This window comes from Staurois parvus, unplaced genomic scaffold (assembly GCF_062004578.1).
Source record: "Staurois parvus isolate SC_StPar_1 unplaced genomic scaffold, SC_StPar_1.0 ptg000900l, whole genome shotgun sequence".
In the NCBI taxonomy this organism is placed as follows: Eukaryota; Metazoa; Chordata; class Amphibia; order Anura; family Ranidae; genus Staurois; species Staurois parvus.
The window spans coordinates 1018826-1038571 of record NW_028318696.1 but is presented as its reverse complement, the minus strand read 5'-3'; the positions used below and the strand labels follow the sequence as shown (position 1 = coordinate 1038571).

Sequence of the window (19746 nt, the reverse complement as noted above, 5' to 3'; positions counted from 1 at the left end):
GTTTTGGTTGCCATTTTAAAGCATTTGTGATCACTTTAGCTGAGCAGCCTATCATTTTCTGCACTTCTTTATATGTTTTCCCTTCTCCAATCAACTTTTTAATCAAGGTACGCTGTTCTTCTGAACAATGTCTGGAACGACCCATTTTCCTCAGAATCTCAGAGAGAAATGTACTGTAACCAGCATGTACAACATTTGCTGCCTTCCTTCCTTAAAGGGCAATAATTGCCACCTGTTTTTCAAAGAATGAATGACCTCACTAATAGAACTCCACACTGCTATTATTTTGAACATGCCCCTTTCAATTAGTGATTTAATGACACAGAATCAGCAGCATGCATGTCATGACTGTTGGGTCTGTTGGATTTCTATTACTCTACTACACCTGCTAGGAAATTATTTGCCATGTAGAAATATTATTTCTACCAAAAACAGTGATTGATCAGGTTAGTGATGTCTGACTGCTATTATTTTGAACACAATTGTATATTATCCCTGTTTAGCGATGCCAAATGGCAATTAAAAAAATGTGCAGGGTTGTTAAATTTCCTGTTAGGCCGGAAAAATAATTCTCTTGTGCAGATCATTCATCTACAGACACACGTAGCTATCAAGTATGTGACCATAATTAATGTAGTAATTAATAATGTTCGTCATGCACCAGATAGTCTGCTGAGCAACATGCAATAGATCACAGTCCTTACCTGGGCACACCGGGGGGTACACCTGGTGGGATACGAGCAGGTCGGGATGGGATCTGTGGAGGCGCAGAAAAAGGGTCATTGTTAGCAGCAGGAAATGGCCCCGCTGGGCCAGGGCGAGATGGGATAGGAGGGTAAGCAGAACCTCCCGCTGGCACAGGTATTAGAGGGGGCCCTGGGGTGGGGCCACGGACTGCCGGAGGACGGCTGGGGGGCATGATGTTGGAAACTGGCCTCCTCTGCACATTCGGGCTGAAAAGAAAAAAAAAACAAAAAAACAACTTTAGAGACATTTATTCCTGAAGAAATTGAAAATTCACGCATACATGACACCAGACAGTACTGTACCAACCTATGGCCGCTGCCGGAATTCTGCAACCAGGTGTCATCCACTGGAGGTGGGACTGGGGTGGTGATGGTGCTAGTGGTAATATCCCCGATAATGTTCAAAGCCTCCTTCAGTGCATGATACATCCTGAGCATTTCATCTCGCCTCTGAGCCTGGTCTGCCGACTCCTCCATCAAACTGTTCTGGTCAGTGGATGAGTAGAGATATGCCAGTAGCTCCGAGTGAATGAATTCCTTAGTCTACAGGAATAATAAAAGAAAAAAAAAAAAAGTGAGAATTTGTTCAGCCGCATTTGTGATTCACACACCTGTCTAGCCAAATAGAGGACTTCACTTCTTCCTGGTTTAACTTTAGAGCTTACTGTGACACTGGCCTATTCAATGAGCAATAAGTCTGCAGTGTGATTATGCTGTCAAATTGTCCAATATTGCTGGCTGGAGCATAAGAGGCAACATAGGAAGCTGTAGAGTGGAACCACAAAATACTGTGGTTATCAGCTTAGTTGTTCAGTGTAACAGATGTGTGTGAGTAACAAAACCGGCTGATCAGAATTACAACTCCCTTGGCTGGTTAATCAGTTCATATATACAGTATATTTCCACTATTTATTTTGCTGTCTGACGTTTTAAATGAAAGCTATGCTACCGCCTGTCAAAAAAATTAAAATTGAGCAAGTCCGGAAATTAAGCAAAGCCGTACAGCCAGGCTGGTGACCCAACTTTTTCTACTTCAGTAAAGCAATGCAGCTTGATCACCTTCCTGCTCCCAGCCTGCAACTGGATAATCAAGTAGTAGCAGCAAACTGATGACATTTTTCTCCTGTCAACATGGTCCTAGTTAGCACATGTGCATGTAGCAGAGCCTGCCCCTTATTCTGATCTGTCTTGGAGGAATGTGGGGACAGATCAGAATAAGGGGCTTCTATGGATCACTGCCAACATCTGTCCTGCACTTGATGGAAGATAAAGGATGGGGCTGGCAGATTAGAAATGTTGGAGTCTAGGACTTCCAGTGACCAATTTGGAGAAAGCAGCATCCATATGTGATGCAAGTTTTCTGGGGACAGAGATGAATATGGCAGTATCCAATGATATGAAAATGAAAGAGAAAAGCTAAAAGTGGCTGCATCAGTAGCTACCACTAACATTACATGTCTTGCTGTATACCCAGGGGTGCATAACTACAGGACACCTTCCACCTAAAGGTGGAAAACAGAAGTGGCTCCAAAAATAAAAAAAGAATTAAGAGAGCATTTAAATGTTCATGTTAACAGCACCCAGCTATACAGAATAGAGCCAGCACAACTAATTCTCTCAATTAAAGCCTCACAGTGTCACCTGGTGGTTACTGGTGGTGATTGAAGTTATGAACAAATGATCATACATTTATCATCAGGTGTGCCAGATTGCACAGCCAGTACCATCTGGTCCAAAAATGTACAGCCCTGTATCAGACTAGGTTCACACCTATGCAGTTTGCGTTTTTCTTCTTGTTGCTAGGCAGATTTAAAACACATCAAAAATGTGGCAACTGTTCTGTTGCCATGTTACAAAATAAAGAGCTAAAACTGAAAAAAAAATATGAGGATCATACACACTTTTACATGTGGGAACGCACGCACTTTTAAAGCACACCTTCATTTTTAATGGGCTGCTGGGTTTTTTTTCCAACACCGTGCACTACAAAGCACTTTCACATTCGTACATTGTGGTGCACTATGGCTCAAATGAACTTCCTGTATATGTGGAGTGGGGTGCCATAGCAGGGTATCACAACATACAGGTGTTGTGAAAAACTAAACATCCGTCGTTCTGTTGCCACCAATGATTGCGAAAATTGGCCGTTTTTCACAAATTTTACAGCATGACCGATAAAAGAAATGAGGAGGAACTGGAAATTCGGCCGATGCCCCACTAACAGTGCAAAAATAAACACACCGTCTATGGCCTGCATTAGTCCCCTTTTACACAGGGTGAATTCCAGTCTGATCAACTGGGGATCAGCTTACAGATCCTCTGCTGATTGGAGCAGAGAGGGCAGATGACACATCCGTGTTTGCTCAGTTTTTGCAGAGAGGATACGGACAGAGCCCACTCTGCTTTATGGGTGGCTGGGAGCAAATGTATATTACATAGGGCGCGCTTGTTGGAGCCCAACCTCTGTAGCTGTAAGATAAAGGTGCCAGATGGATATCAGGGAGGGATGGATGGATGGGAGTAGTAACACTGAGGCAGCTCTTCTTAGAGTGGAAGCAAGGCTCTAATGCAGTAACAAGAAAAAGAGAGGAAGGCGCCTCTAAGTGCAGTATTGACAATTTATTAGTAGACAATGGAAAATTTGCACTTACAAGATAAATGGTTAAAAAGGCTCATCGTGTGGTAATTGGATCCAGAGCTCTGAAGGAGCCTATTGAGCATGCTCCGAAATGCATTACCGCCCCTTTCACCTGCTACATCTGACTCTGCTCTCCAAGCTTCATTTTTGATGAACAGGCACATCCTGGACTCTACTTCCTGATCCTATAGGCATAGCTTGCTGCTGGATGGCTGGATGTCCCACCTGGATCCAATTACCTCACAATGAGTCTTTTTAACTGTTTATCTTGTAAGTGCAAATTTTCCATTGTTTACTAATAAATTGTTAATACTGCACTTAGAGGCGCCTTCCTCTCTTTTTCTGGCTGGGAGCAAATGGACTCCTCTGTCTGGTTACATCCAACTACCCTCCAATATGATCCACCTAAATGGAAGAGGACGGACTCCCATACAGTTTTTTTAGTGGACTGGATTGGACCCAGAGGTAGGTGGGTGAAAACAGACATAAGTCCAAGTAAATCTGCCTGTCCCTTGGAATGCATGGACTTTTCGATCAGGTCCACCTGAAAAACGGACAGGCAGACCCGAGCGGATCACCTGTGTGAAAGGATGCCTTATTGTACCATTACACAACATTAACCGAACCACTGTAGCAATAGCACACTGCTGGCCCACATTACTGCACATTGCCTTTATGCATTTGTTTCTGTGATATGTACATTTTTAGATGGTAGTCAATTATGTGACCACAGTTCATTGACAAGGTTCGGGCTACATAAAGGATTTTAAACCCAAGTTACTGAGCAATAAAATCATTTACTGGCAGTCACTTCATTTGCAGCAGCCATCAAGTTTATTGCAGATATAGTGACAGGCAAAAAGCACTCAGGTTGCTTAGGAGCAAAAAATGAATGTGTCTAGTGCTGTTAAAATGGACCTGTATGCAAAACTAAAGATACGCTTTATTATATGGATGTTTATAAGGTTAACATTGCCTGGGCAGTACCCTGAAAATCTACTTTTTCTGAAGAATTAGGAGTGCGCTTCCTGATATGTGACTAGGCACTCCTGTTCTGTATATCCGGAGTATAAGAATAACCAAGGTACTGCAGCCTCTGACAGCTAGTCTCTCAAAATCTGATGGTGTCCCACACTACTGTGCTGCTCACTGATCTTCTTGCTGGAATGGAAGGGCAAGTGTCTTCTTGCCTTTGCTTTATTTATTCTGTGGATCTTTGCTTCCTTCACCTTTTCTGCAGCATCTTCAATATTCTTCCACCTATCATCATATCACTAGTCATTAAGGGGACAGCTCTGACAAAGAAGCAATGCCCTACTACTCTACCAAGAGGACCACGTTCACACACAGCCCAAGTGTGGAATACGCCATGGTAAGTTCATAATGAAGGAAAGATTAGCTGCAGGCAGCCCATAGGCAGTACCGGTGACTAGTGCTCTGCTTGTCTTTTTGGGCACAGATTCCAGTCAAGAGCCACATATATCCCTTTGCTGGCTATGCAGTGAGAATTTGTGTCTTACTAATGTATGTTTATTGTCCTCAGAGCTTTTGGTCATCCCAGCCAGCACTGAAATTAATCCTGTATGCTTAACAGTCTTCCATTCCTAGACCACCTCTTGCATCTAGCTTGTGTGTCGGAGGACATAAATTTAACACCAAGCCCCTGAGATTTGAGATGCTGAAAAAACACTGGTGCATTTAAGCTGCCCCCCTATTCCATAACAACTATCTGCAGCACTGGTCTCTATTGAATACTGACTATGCTGACAGCTCTTCTGCTACCTATCCCTAACACTTTATATTATCATTGATGAAAGTATTGTCACAGCTGACACTGCCAAGGGCACTGAGAGGGAGTCAGGGGGTCCCATTAAAATGTGGCTATGGGGCTCCACATTCTGCAGTTAAGCCCTTGCCGTCAACATTATATAGAAGGGCTCCAATTACTAAGAAATTATAAATCGCAAGGCACCCAGGCAGTACATTTTGTAAAAGTCCTGAAGCAAACTATAGGATAACAACCCCCATTCTACAGGTAGCTGTGCAGTACGCATTATTGTCTGCTCACATTATTGATCATGAGGTGCATTATGGTCTTTGGCATGAGGTCACGGATGGACTTGTTTATGATTCCCATGTAGGAGTCCACCAAATTCCTTATGGTTTCCACTTGTCTCTCCAGCTGGGGATCCATGGAGAAGGTATTCTCTTGTACGTCATCTTCATTTTCTGCCTGAAAGACATAAGCAAAGATTTTATCTGACCTGCGTGAAGACAGGTCAGTTTCTTAGAATATGTCCAACTTGCTGAATAAAAAAAATAACCAAATGGAGGATCAATTGTGTGAATAATTTTTTTTTGTTAAGTTAACCTTTCACAAACCTGAGGAATTTAAAATAAGAATAAAATGGATTATTTCTACATACTTACCTGTAAAATCCATTTCTTGGAGTACACTGTGGGCCACAGAGCAGGCCATAACAATGACTATGTGGGTTAAATGCCACCTATAGTTGAATAAACACTGGCTGACCAAACAGGAAGTCCTCCCCCATATAACCCCTCCTACACAGGAATTTTTTTAGAAAGTAATGAAAATCCAGAAAGAGGGGAGGGACCTCTGTGTCCCGTGATGTACTCCAAGAAATGGATTTTACAGGTACATCACGGGACAGAGAGCAGGCCATAATAATGACTATGTGGGATGTCCTAAAGCAATAACCTTTAGGGGTGGGTGACATTACAATAACCACGGCCAACATTCCAAAAGGGAGCTATTTAGCTGTACATAAAACCCTGTGGTCAAAATCAGAATCCTCCTTGGCTCGGACATCGACCTGGTAAAACCTTGAGAGTGTATGAACCAAAGACCATGTAGCAGCCTTGCAAACATGAGCAATTGACGCATGGTGGCAGATAGCCCAAGATGCCCCCACACTCCTGGTGTGCTTTCACTCGAAAGGATGGAACCTTGCTCTTTATACCATAGGTTTGAATGATTAGCTGTGACTTAGAATCCACTTAGAATTAGTTGATTTGGATGTCGCCTGTTCTCTCCTGCGACCTTCCGGCAAAAAAAAACCCAAGGATTCAATCTTTCTAATCTGTGCCGTCATTTTCAAAAAGACTTATTGCCCGAACCACATCCACGGCATACAAAAATCGTTTTGCCGTTTGGGGCCTAGGAGAGAATGAAGGCAGAACAATGTCCTGATTGAGATGAAAACTAGAAACCACGTTTGGCAAAGAGGACAGATGAGGCCGTAACACCACCTTATCCTGATGTAAAACTGAAAAAGGTTCCTTACAAGAAAGAACTGCCGACTCCGATGTACTTCTTGCAGAGGTGATTGCCACCAAAAACAGAACCTTTCAAGTTAGCAGAACTAACGGAATCTCCCTGATAGGTTCAAATGGTGGCTTGTCTGACAGGAGGAATAGTAAGCATCACTCCCTGTAAAAAAAAAGGAAAAAAAAAAAATAGTACGCTTCAAAGAGTGAGAAGCAATAGGTCTTTAGAAGAAAACAGCTAAGGCTGAAACCTGACCCTTAATAGTACCAACAGCCAAATTTTTTTCTACTCCTGATTGAAGAAAATACAAAATTCTCCCAATCAAATACTTCCGGGGGTGCTAATTACAACCCTCACACCAAGAAATATGCCTTCCAAGTTCTATAATTAATGTTTCCAGAAACTAGCTTCCTAGCGTTCAACATTGTGTGGATAACCGAGTGACACTCCCCTATCTTTCAAGATTTGGGTCTCAACAGCAATGCTGTCAAATTCAGTGACCGTAAAGCTGGGTGCAATATAGGTCCCTGAGACAGCAGGTCTGACCGATCTGGGAGAGGCCATGGATCGCCCACTGCTAGCCTCACAGTGTCTACATACCAACACCTTCTTGGCTAGGCTGGTGCCATTAATATCACCGGAATCACCTCATCTCGAAACCTGCGTAGTAGCCACGGGAGTAGCTGAATTGGGGGGAAAAGCATAGATTAGGGGGAACTGATCCCACGGTATCACCAAGGCATCTACCCCTATCGCAATAGGGTCCCGCGTCCTGGACACAAACCTATCCATCTGGCTGTTGAACCTGGACAAGGACATGCGGTAATCCAGCGCTTGAACCTTTTTGTTCCATGCCGACAGAATATTCCTCTGCAAAGGTATTGAGTGGAACTGCGCATAGGACACTGCCTCGAACGAGTATGCCATCTTCCCCATTAACTTTATGCAGAAACGAATGGAAGAATACGTCCTGCTCCTTAAACTCAGAACCTGATCTCAGGGCGTGGCCCTTTCCTGGAGAAAGAAACACCTTTCCCTGAACAGTGTCTAGGACCAATCCCAAATACTCCAGACACTGTACGGGCTACAGAGCCGACTTCTTGAAGTTCAGAACCCAGCTCCAACATTCCGGAGTATGAATCGCAAGAGCCACATTTTTCCCTCAGGCTTGGACCAGACTGACCCCTGAGCAGTAGATCATCCAGATGACCCAAAAGCAGCCCCAGAACTGGAGCCATAATCTTTGTAAAATACTCGAGGAGCCGTGGATAGCCCAAAAAGTTGTGCCACCTTTCTCCAAACAACAAAAATCAGAATTAGAATCTGACCTGGCGGGCTTCTGCACCAAGGGTTTCTTCTGGCCCTGGCCCTGAAATTTTCCCCTAGATGCAGAGCCCTATGTCTGGCAAAATGCTTGCCTACCGGAAGAAGCACCCACCACCGAAGTACCTGGCCCCTAAAAGGCCCGGCATTTGGACTTTGCAATGAGAAAAAGCCACTGGCTCCTGCTGCTGTCAGTCAAATGCTGTGAGGAGGTTGCAGGGTCAAGCCATGCTGTGGGGGTCTATGGATGCACGGCTCTGGAGCTCATCCACACAAGCTGCTTGCTATGGTGGAACACACGGAAGAGGAGGAGCTGAGAGGAGGAATGGGGCGGCACTGTGCAACATCGTTGCACAGGGCAGGCAAGTATAAACCTGTTTATTAAGATGGGCGTTCAAGTCAAATTGGCATTGGGATGCTAGCGTGGCGTTACTACACGCAGTAGTAAATGGCAAGTGTGTCCTATTACTGATAGGCAGCGCACATGTTGCAGGCCAGTCCAGAGACTGTTAATCAAGATGGCAGACCACAGAGTTACTGCGTGCATGGAACAGCATGTGGTGATAATGTTTCTTGTGAACAAAGGTGTAAAACCCATTATATCTACAGAGGAATTCAAGCACAGTATGGTGATGAGACGCTCAGCTGCGGTAAGAAATTTAAATGGTGTAAACATTTCAAAAATGGCCATACGTCCGTCAGTGACTATCCCAGCTGTGGTAGTTTCCAGCCCACAGTATTCATTCCCGAGAACATTCAGTGTGTGGAACGCCTGATCCTGGGTAATCGACGCATAACCGGTCTTGAAACTGCACAAGAGACAAATCTTTCTGTGGGAACGTTGAACAGGTAAAGTGATGGCAAGTGTTTTCTGGGACAAACATTATGGCATTATTCATGTGGATTTTCTACCTTGTGGTGCCACTATCAACAGTGATTACTGTTGTGTTTTAAGTGCATGCGTGTCTGTAAAAAAACAGAGCCTGGTGTGATCACTAAGGGCATTCTGATTCTCCAAGACAACGCACAAGCTCATACTGCTCTCTACATTACAGCAACTCGGCTCGGAGGTATTGCCAAACCCCCTTACAGCCCGGACCTCTGAATGATTTCCACCTGTTTGGACCCCTCGGAGGTCAGAATTCCAGCACTGATGAAGTAAAGCAGGTTGTCCTAGGATGGTTCAGGCGTACTGACAAATCTTTCTATGCCGAAGCTTTCCAGGCATTAGTTATAAGCTGGGACAAGTGTATACATTTAGCAGGGATGCAGTTCCCACTCCTTGAAATTTGCACTTGAAATAAATGCAGTTCCCACTCCTTGAAATTTGCACTTTTATTAGATGAACTCAAAAGTCCTGGTTGGACTTGAACGCTCCTCGTATTTTAACGGAATAAAAAAAAAAAAAAATTGATTTAGACTTCACAACTGCTTAGACTTCAGTGGCCCATACTTCCAGTCTATCTACAGCATTAACACTGCAGTTTTTGCAATATGGATGGTTGAATCCATTTTTTTTTGCGATCAGCCCCCCGGCTAATAATAAAACAAAAAGCATCCATGGCCAGCCTTACTGTCTGGTGTTTGTGTTACTCTCTTGTCTGCACTAGACTGCAGCTTCTGTTCTGGAACAACCTACATACAGAATGCTGAATCATTATGTAGTTATTACCTGGTCTTTTTCGGGGTACACTCCTGCTCGAAGAAATGAGGCTTTCCAGCTATCTACGTCCTCTTGAGATTCACAGGCAAGTTCTATTTGACGTAGATCCTTATAAACGTTCCTACAATGACCATACAAAAGACAGGTTAACAAATAGTTCTTAATATTTTGTATAGAAGGCTTAGAAGCACTGTAAGATTTTTTTTTTCTATGTTGGAGAGATTTCCTCTTAGGCTGACCATACACTATACAATCTGACTGTACAATTTTCTTTAGATCTACCATCAACTATGTAGTGCAACGGCCTGCCTGATTTGGTGTATATTGAATGCATGGTTTAGGTTTGTCCTCATATTACATAGTTTTGTACCTGAACCAACAGGGATAGCAAAAAGTGAATCAGCCTGAAAAAAATAAGTGGTTGGGAGATACACTTGTGCAGCCCTAACTACATCCAGATTATTGAGGGAAATTCCTTTTTGATGAACTGGACCCAGATAGAGGTACTGGAGAAAAAAGTCCTGGTTTAGGTAAAAGGCCTACCTTAGGAAAAAAGGAAGTCCTGGACCTCAACACCACTTTGTCCCTATGCCAGACCAAAAGGGTTCCTTGCAAGATAATGTCACCAGGTCAGGTACCCTCTAGCAGAGGTGATGGTTACAAGGAAAACCACCATGAGGGTGAGAGTAGAACGCAATGTCTCTAATGGGTTCAAATTGCTTTTTCTGATGTGCAGAGAGAACCAGATTCAGATTCCAATGAATTACTGGGAAACAGAGGGATTCTCTGTACAAAGATCGAGTGGCCATAAGTCTCTGAAAAAAATGGAAAGGGCAGACACCTGACCTTTAATAGTAATGAGAGCCAAACACAGGTCCAAACCCAGCTACAGGAACAAGAGGATTTGTCCTACTGAGAAGTAAAAGGGGTAAACATTCCGAGACTCAAAAAATGAAATACGTCTTCCACAGTCATTGGTAGACTTTTAGTCCGATTCCTATGATGCTTACATCTAGGAAGTCTGCTTCCCTCAGAGATGCCTTAGAACCTGGACTTCAACAGCCATTCCATTAAAGCTTGTGGTTGAGAAACAGGATAGCAATCAGCCCTTCAGAGAGAAGATCACAACAATCTGACAGTCCTCAAGGAGCATGTGCCAGAAATCTTACCAGGTTGGGGTACCACTTTTGCCTGGGCCAGTCCAGGTTAATGAGGATCTTCAAAATGCTCTCCATCTTGATCCCACTAAGCAGGCGAGAAAGAAGTTTCAGGAGAGGAAGGCATAGATCAGGCGTAATGCCATTGAGCAACCAGTGCATCCACTACTGCTGCCAGGGGATCCCTGTACCTGAAAACAAGCCTGGCCAGTTTGTTGAACCTGGAGGCCAGAAAGTCCACATCAGATATCCCTACTGGTTGCACAGATCCAGGAACATCTTTGGGAGTGCAGAAACCCTCTCTGGGGTCCAAACACTGCCAGCTGAGGAGGTTTGCAGGACAATTGCCTATGACTGGAATGTACACGTTTGGACAATAAATTTCTGCTCTGACTCACTCTACCTCTCTTGCAGCAGCTGGACTTCTGGATCCCCTAAACTGTTGGTGTACACCATAGCCATGGCTTTATATGTCTGAATTTGCATCAGACAACCATCCATCAGAATGGTCTAAAGTTAAAGTGACAGCCAAATTTGTCCAATATCCTAGGAAGTTTAATGGGAGATCAGACTTCAATGACAACCAAATCCCCTGCACCAGCAGGGTGCCATATAATAAGGCTTACCTGTAGGCACTGTAAATATCTCCTAAATGTGCACCGTTTGGGAGATACTTACCTGTGTAGAGCATTGTCATATGTGCTCTGAAGGAATGGTATGCCTGTGCCATTCCTTCAGAGCTGTGTGCCGTTGAAAGTGACTCCCCCGCCTCCCCACATATACAAATCTACAAAAGTACAAGCGCACGCTGGGGAGCCTACGCATGAAAACGTTGATTGCGATACACGTCACATATCGCCGCGCGCGCCAGAATAAGAGCAATAATTCTAGCACCAGATCTCCTCCGTAACGCTAAACTGATGACCTACAAGGGTCGCCTATAAAAAAAAATGTAGGGTACTGAAGTTTGTCGCCATTTCACGAGCACAGGCAAATTTAAGGTTTGACATGTTGGATATCTATTTACTTGGTGGAACCTCATCTTTTATACTTTACAAAAAAATAGGGCAATTTATTGCTTTTTTGTGCCCTAAATTTAATTTTATGTAGTTTTTACTCCAATTTTGCGTTTCCTAGACCTTTGCGGTAAGATCATGTGACATAAAAAATTGGAACTACCACTATTTTATTCTCTAGGTTCTCTGATTTCAGAAAATATATCATGTTTGCGGGTTTTGTGTAATCTTCAAGCCTAAAATGATTTTTTTAAATGTGCAAAAAACGCAAAAATGGCTCTGGCAGCAAAAAGGATAAAGGATAAGCCCGACACTCCCCTTTCCTGACAAGCACCCAATCAGTGCTCACTACACTGCAAAGTCTCTCTCCTCCCTGCTAGTTCCTGGGTGAGGTGTTGTAGACAGGCAGGGAGGGAAGGAGGAGATAAAATGGCGCAATGTCAAAAAAAAAATTAAACGTTTAAGTCACCATAAAGCCCTTTTTGATTTTAAAAGTCCCAGACATTACTAATAGCACCTCAGATTTAAATACGGTTTGGGTTAAAATTGATTTTTTTTTTTGGATCAAGACAAGTATATTGGGACACAGATTAGTCTCTGGACAAGTAGTTTTAAAAAAAACAAAAAAAAAAAACAAAAAAAACTTTCCACACCCCTGGTAGACTGAGCAGGATAAGGTGCATCTAGCCTAAGACTAGTATTGCTCAATGAGTCTACCATACCTAGCATGTGGTAAGAAGCTGAAGAATTAACTTCACAAATTACAGTGGTGAAAAATCATCAGAAGCTTCTGCTAAAATATTAGTATCCCCATTACGGTCTGCAAATGTAAGTGAGCCAGGCATTTCATGAATATAATCAGGGGTAGGGTAGACAGAATGTGTTTTGCTGTTGGTACCCATTGTTTCCACAACTAGCTATAGCCTCTGGAGCAATTCAGACATGTGGCAGAGATTCGTTAGGAAAACAAGTCACATGTTGCAAGGCTGTGAGGGACCGGATTTGTTGGGATGGAGCAAAGCCAGTGAACAGCTTTCAACCTGAAAGGAACTTGGAGATTCCTTCAGGCCTGAACGAATTTTCACTACTTGTCCCATGTGCTCCTGCTCCCAAGCACCAGTAATCTGCCATTGCTAAATGAGGATGTGGGGTACCCACAGAATGGATGCAAACCGAGGGGGTTCAACATGTTCAGTATGAAGGCAATTCAATAAGCCAGGCCTTGACTGAGTTCCTGCGGCTGTGTCTGAGGTTTTAGGCAACAGGTGAGAAAGCTATCAGCTTGTGTCAGCAGCGGAAAGTGTCAGTTGCAAGTGTGCAATTAAAAGGTCTTTTGAGAACAGCACTAGCCAGAGAGAAATTTCCAGCAGTGAGATTTAAAAAACAAACAAAAGAACAAAAAAGGACTATAATATTAAATTTAACTATAAGGCCAAACAAAGCGAGACAATAACTAAGGGAAAAGTAAAAAAAAAAAATATATATGTGTAAAGATACAGGCAAACCCTGTCTTACCTTCTCCACCTTGCTACCCCATCCAGGGATGTGACTTTGCCGGTCACAGTGGAAATACCCCCCTAGGAGGACTTCAGGGTCTGGGTGCCACTGGAATGGACCACAGCCCTGAACTTGTATTGAACCCTGTTGGGTACATTTGTTACACCATGTGCCAAAGTGAATGCTGAATACATGTTCCAATGCTTGATCAAGAACCAATTCCTGTGTCCTATGCTGTAGGATTAAGATAAAACGTTTTCTTTTAGAGAAAAAAAGGCTAGAATCCCAGTCAGCTTTAATTGCCATCTTGGGCTCTGCTGCAGATTTGTCATCATGTCCTGTCTCGAAAACCTGTTATTACGACAACTGTTTTGGACGTGTAGGCCAATTAAGATCTTTTTTTAGGTCATTTTCTCCTAGCTCCATGAGCTTTCACATCCAGGGTGAGCCATTGAGTCCCATATATATGTATATATATTTGATGAAATACCTTGTATTGGATATATTAAAGTTGTTTGGAAATTGAACAATTTTCCTTTGATATACCTTTAGACTGCCTTGGCGGTAGAAATTTCCTAAAAAAATCTCCCCTAAAGAAGCCCATGAGGGCGAAACATGTAGGGAGTATACTACATTTTCACCTGCCCTTGATCTATCCATTAAATGCATGTGCCTCTACTATGGGGACTCACAAATTGTAGAGTTAGGACCACAGATTATCAGGGTGCCGTGTCGTGGCTCTGTGGCTTACGTATGTATTTGCAAATGTGTGCTAACTAAACCCCTGTTATAAACGCATACTGTTAGACAGGTTAATTCGGTTGTTAGCAAGCTGGCTGGCAAGTTGTCCAAGAACATTGTTCTCTCCCCCTTATTCACTATGTGATGCCTGTTTATGTGTCCTTGCTTCATAAGCCAGTTATAGACTTGGGCGGGTGGCCACTTTTATTGTATAGTATACTACATTTACCTAACCAAGTTTGAATTCTTAGTTGGTATTCTTATTATTTATTTATCGAGTTTATATAGCGCCAAAGGGTTTTCTCAGCGCTGTACAATAGAGGGGGGGACAATACATGAAACAGAACAGTAACATCAAACAGTACACAAGGGGTAAGAGGGCCCTACTCTTACGAGCTTACAATCTAGGAGGGAGGGGGTAGAGGCACAGGAGGAAACGGCTGTGGGGGATGGAGTGGTAGGAGGAGGAAAGGGCAGCGGCTGTTAGGTGAGGGTGGGGTAGGCTTCCCTGAAGAGGTGGGTTTTCAGGGAGCGCCTGAAGGTGAGGAGGGAAGGTGACAGTCTGATGGATTGGGGTAGTGAGTTCCAGAGGATGGGGGAGGACCTGGAGAAGTCTTGCAGTCGTGCGTGGGAGGAGGAGACCAGGGAGCAAGATAGAAGGAGGTCCTGTGAAGAGCGAAGGGTACGGGTAGGGTGGTACCTGGGAATCAGGTCGGTGAGGTAGTTAGGGGCAGTGTTGTGAATGGCCTTATAGGTCAGGGTGAGCAATTTGAATTTAATGCGTTGGGCAATGGGGAGCCAGTGGAGGGAGAGGCAGAGGGGGGTGGCAGAGGTGGAGCGGCTGGTGAGGTGGATGAGTCTGGCAGCTGAGTTCAGGATGGTCTGAAGCGGGGAGAGTTTGCACTGGGGTAGGTCGGTGAGGAGGGAGTTGAAGTAGTCAAGGCGTGAGATAATCAGGGAGTGTACGAGTAGTTTAGTGGTGTCTGGGGTAAGGAAGGAGCGTATCTTGGCGATGTTCCGGAGGTGGAGCCTGCATGTGTTTGTAAGTGATTTGATATGAGGTTGAAAGGAAAGGTTTGAGTCCAGAATGACGCCAAGGACCTTGGCTTGCTGGGCGGGATTGATGGTGGTGGTGGTGGTGTTGATGGAAAGGATGGGGGGGGGGGCGCGGGCTGGGGGGAAGACGAGAAGCTCGGTTTTGGAAAGGTTGAGCTTGAGGAAATGGAGCGACATCCAGTCGGAGATGTTGTTTAGGAGGTGAGTGATGCGAGCGGAGAATGTAGGGGTGAGGTGAGGGGTGGATAGGTAGATTTGAGTATCATCAGCGTAGAAGTGGTAGTTGAAGCCGTGGGAGTGTATGAGTTTGCCAAGGGAGGAGGTGTAGATGGAGAAGAGAAGGGGTCCAAGGACAGAGCCCTGGGGGACCCCAACAGAGAGGGGGAGGGAAGAGGAGGTGGCATCGTTGTAGGAAACGCTGAAGGAGCGTTGGGATAGATAGGACGAGAACCAAGAGAGCGGTGTCTCTGATGCCAAGGGAGAGTAGTTAATTAAGGAGGAGGGGGTGGTCGACTGTCAAAGGCCGCGGAGAGGTCTAGGAGGAGGAGGACAGAGTAGTCGCGCCTTTGGCGGTTAGTAGATCGTTGGTGATTTTGAGGAGGGCAGTTTCGGTGGAGTGTAGGGGACGGAAGCCGGACTGTAGTGGGTCAGGGAGGTTGCTGTCGGTTAGGTGGGCGCTTAGGCGATCGAAGACCAAGCGCTCAAGGAGCTTGGAAGTGAGTGGCAGCAGGGAAATTGGTCTGAGGTTGTTGAGGTCAGTGGGGTCCAGGGAGGGCTTTTTGAGTATGGGGGTGATGTGCGCATGTTTTAGGGGGGAGGGGAAGACGCCAGTAGAGAGGGAGAGATTGAAGATGTGGGTAAGGGAGCGGATGAGGGAAGAGGGGGGTGACCGGAGGAGTTGAGAGGGGATAGGGTCCAGGGGGCAGGTAGTGAGGCGGGCTTCTGAGAAGACTCTGGTGACTTCCTCAGTGGTAGTAGGGCTGAAGGAGTGCAGTGATGGGGGGGTTACGGTAGGCAGGGCCTTGGGTGTAGTGGGGGGCAGTGCCGTTGCGAGGTCAGAGGAGGGGAGAGATGAGGGGGTGATGGAAGGGGGGAGGCTAGATGGGGAGGTAGATTGCAAGTTGACTATGTCCTTGCGAATTGCGTCAATCTTGTTGTGGAGATGAGTGGCAATCTCGTGGGCGGTAAGTGAGGTACTGAGTGGAGGAGGGGGGGGAGAGAGCAGGGAGTTGAAGGTGGAGAAGAGTCGGCGAGGGCAGGTGGAGAGGGTGTTGATCAGGTTAACGAAGTAGGCCTGCTTGGCGGCGTGGAGGGAGGAGGTGTAGGTGAGGAAGGCAGATTTGTAGAGGGAGAATGCATGAGGGGACCTGGTTTTGCGCCATAGTCTCTCCAGCGCACGACTGCGACGTTTGAGGCATTTAGTATGGTCGTTCTGCCATGGTTGGAGCGGTCTGGGTTTGATGTTGCGTGTGGTTAGGGGTGCCAGAGAGTCTAGGGTAGCTGATAGTGAGTCGTTGTATGCGGTGGTGGCTAGGTCAGGACATGACAGTGGAAGGATGCTGTCGTGTAAGCGGTCGGCAGCCGAGTGGAGGGGGGCCGGGTGCAGGTTGCGGAGGTTGCGGCTGGTGATGGTTTGGCGCACGGGGGGAGTTAGGGGAAGGGGAGATGGAGAACATGAGGAGGTGGTGGTCGGAGAGAGGGAAGGGGGTGTTAGTGAAGTGGTTAAGGATACAGAAGTGGGAGAAGACGAGGTCCAGGGTATTCCCATTGATGTGGGTGGAGGATTGAGTGTATTGTGTGAGCGCGAAGGAGGAGGTTAGGTGGAGGAGTTGGGAGGTAGCTGGGGTGTTGTCGTTGATGGGGATGTTGAAGTCCCCGAGGATGATGGTCGGTAGCTCAGAGGAGAGGAAGACGGGAAGCCAGGCGGCGAAGTCATCCAGGAAGCGGGCTATGGATCCGGGGGGCCTGTAGATCACTGCGATCCTTAGGGGGGTGAGTGAGAAGAGCCGGATGCAGTGAGCCTCGAAGGAGGAGAAGGTTAGGGAGGGGGGGTTAGGGAGGACCTGGAAGGTGCTCAGCGGTGATAGGAGCAGGCCGACACCACCACCTTTGTGACCGCTCAGTCTTGGTGAATGGGACCAGACGAGACCTCCATGGGAGAGTGCCGCAGGGGAGGTAGTGTCAGTGGCCTGTACCCAGGTTTCGGTGATGGCTAGGAGGTTGAGGGAGCGGGAGATAAAGAGGTCATGGATGGCAGTTAGTTTGTTGCAAACCGAACGGGCGTTCAGAAGTGCAACCGAGAGAGGGGGGATGGATGCGGGGAGGAGGTGCACAGGTATGAGGTTGAGGGGGTTGCGGCGGCTAGCGGGGGCAGGGGGGTCCCTGGAGGGGGGGTTCCTGGAGGGGGGAGAGGTGGTGAGGGGCCAGGGTTCGGGGAGATGTCCCCAGCGGATAGGAGAAGGGTGAGGAGGGTGGCATGGGAATGGGAGGTGTAGGAGCGTGTGGGTCTGGTAGTGGTGGCACGTCAGTCGACCGGGGAGTGGAGTACCAGGAGGAGGTGGTGAGTGCCGTAGTGGGGAGAGGGCAGAAGTGAAGGGGCAATGTAGAGCTGTTTTGGGGGGGTGGGCGGGTAGAGGGAGGCGATTTTTGGGATGGAGGAGAGGAAAACGAGGAGGAGAAGTGCAGGTGGCATGCTGGGGGGAGTGCAGTGCTGTTCGGGTCAGGGGAGGTGAAGGGATATGGGTCAGGGCGAGGTGATGTGGAGAGTCTGTATCACCGTGGAGTCCACTAGAGTCCTTCTGTAGCTGCAATCTGTGGGTGCAGTATGCTGGCGTCCGAGGCGTCTTCAGTGGGTCCGGTGGATCGGCGAGTGGAGGGGTCGTAGGGTGCGATGTCTGGGGGTGTTGGTAGGCACGGCGTCTGGTGATGCTGGCGGCTCGGTGACTGGAGATTCGCTGGGTGGTCCGGGAGATTCGCTGGGCGACGTCTTGATTCGCTGGGTGGTCCGGGTGTTGGGTGTCCAGAGGTGGTAGCTGGGTGGTCCGGGTGTTGGGTGTCCAGAGGTGGTAGCTGGGTGCCCGGTAGCTGGGTGTCCAGGGGTGGTAGCTGGGTGCCCGGTAGCTGGGTGTCCAGGGGTGGTAGCTGGGTGCCCGGTAGCTGGGTGTCCAGGGGTGGTAGCTGGGTGCCCGGTAGCTGGGTGTCCGGTAGCTGGGTGTCCAGGGGTGGTAGCTGGGTGTCCGGTAGCTGGGTGCAGGGTGTCCAGGGGTGGGCCCAGAACCGATGTATGGGTTGGGCAGCGGAGCAGCGATCAGTGGGCCTGAGCTGGTTCCTGGTGGTCAGGGATGGACACAGGGCTAGTGGGGAGGGCCCTGCGGAGGCTGGCAGGTCTGTGGGGATCGGTGGTGGCAGCTTACCCGTTCTGGTGGTGCTGCCGTGCAGGTATCCTGGGGTGGTCCTGGGCTGCTGTCAGCTTGGTGGTCCTTGCTGTTCCTGGTGGTCCAGGGTAGTCAACGAGGACCCAGGGCTGATGGGGAGGGCCCTGGGCAGGCAGGCAGGTCGGTGGTACCCGGTGGGCAGAGCGGAGACGGTCCGGGCGGATGTTCGGCGATGCGGTCTGGTCGCGGCAAAAATTGAGGCCCTGGCTTCAGGTGCGCGGGTAGGCCGCGATTCCCGGAGCTCCGGGAAAAGGTCCAGAAGCCTTCCCTGGTGGTCGGGCTGGGCCGGGAGTGTCTTAGGGGCCCCGCTGGGATCCACTGCGGGCCGGATGGCAGCGGATTGGGGCTAGGAGCGCAGGAGCTCCTAACGCATGTCTGTGTGTACACGCATGTGTATTCTTAGAATTGAAATTGTTTTTATGTTTCTGTATTTTTTCCTCTCTTTGTTTTTTACCAAAATACGAAATACAAATTATATAACTTTTAATGTGTGGCATTCATGTCTATGCACCTTGAAAGTCCCATCTTCTCTATTGAATATTTGCAATTTTAAGGGATGTGGTGCAATAATCATATCTGGTCACTCGCTCGCCACTTCATGGTTATTATGACCAAACAAATCTCTACAATAGAACCCCATACAGAAATACAGCTTGATAAGTAATTTAAACTTTCCCCACTGTAATCAAAAAAAACAAAAGAAACCACCCCCCTCAAAAAACAGATGTTTTGGCTGGACATACATACACTAAGCAGAACATATGCTGACATATCTAATAAATGAATACAAAATGTATAAAAGGAACCTGGAGCTCATATAACCAAACCTGCATTTCAATAAGGCATATTAATTCCCAGTACAATATAAATCCGTAACAGGCAACTTACACATGGCCCCCTGGCTGCTCACCTTGACTCTGTGTTAAAAATGGCAAAGATGTGTTTGGTGGACATGAACCCTTTCTCTACATCTCGGATCTTCAGGTTGTCAAGAGGCAGCATGTACTTCTTCTCTTTCTCCTGCAGGGGCAGAGGAGAGTTCATCAACGTGTGATGGAGTAAAAGTTATCAGCCACAGGTACCACTTTCTGTTCCCGATGAAATCTTGAAAATGCGGCACCAGTGGGCAACACATTATTACAATTCCTTATTAGTAATTTTATATTTAATAAAATAAGTTACT

General features: G+C 46.7%; 1 protein-coding gene across 6 annotated transcripts in view; it reads right to left on the bottom strand.

Annotated features, from left to right (window-relative positions):
• The window catches only part of DNM2 (dynamin 2), a 244936-nt gene that overhangs the window by 33606 nt on the left and 191584 nt on the right, over positions 1-19746 (bottom strand). For all 6 annotated transcript variants that reach the window (XM_089656333.1, XM_089656334.1, XM_089656336.1 and 3 more), the window contains 5 exons: positions 19474-19583; positions 9672-9783; positions 5453-5617; positions 1054-1289; positions 705-953 (listed from right to left, as the gene is read on the bottom strand). In XM_089656333.1, coding sequence (XP_089512459.1) covers positions 705-953; positions 1054-1289; positions 5453-5617; positions 9672-9783; positions 19474-19583 — 872 coding nt within the window. The remainder of the gene's footprint in view (positions 1-704; positions 954-1053; positions 1290-5452; positions 5618-9671; positions 9784-19473; positions 19584-19746) is intronic.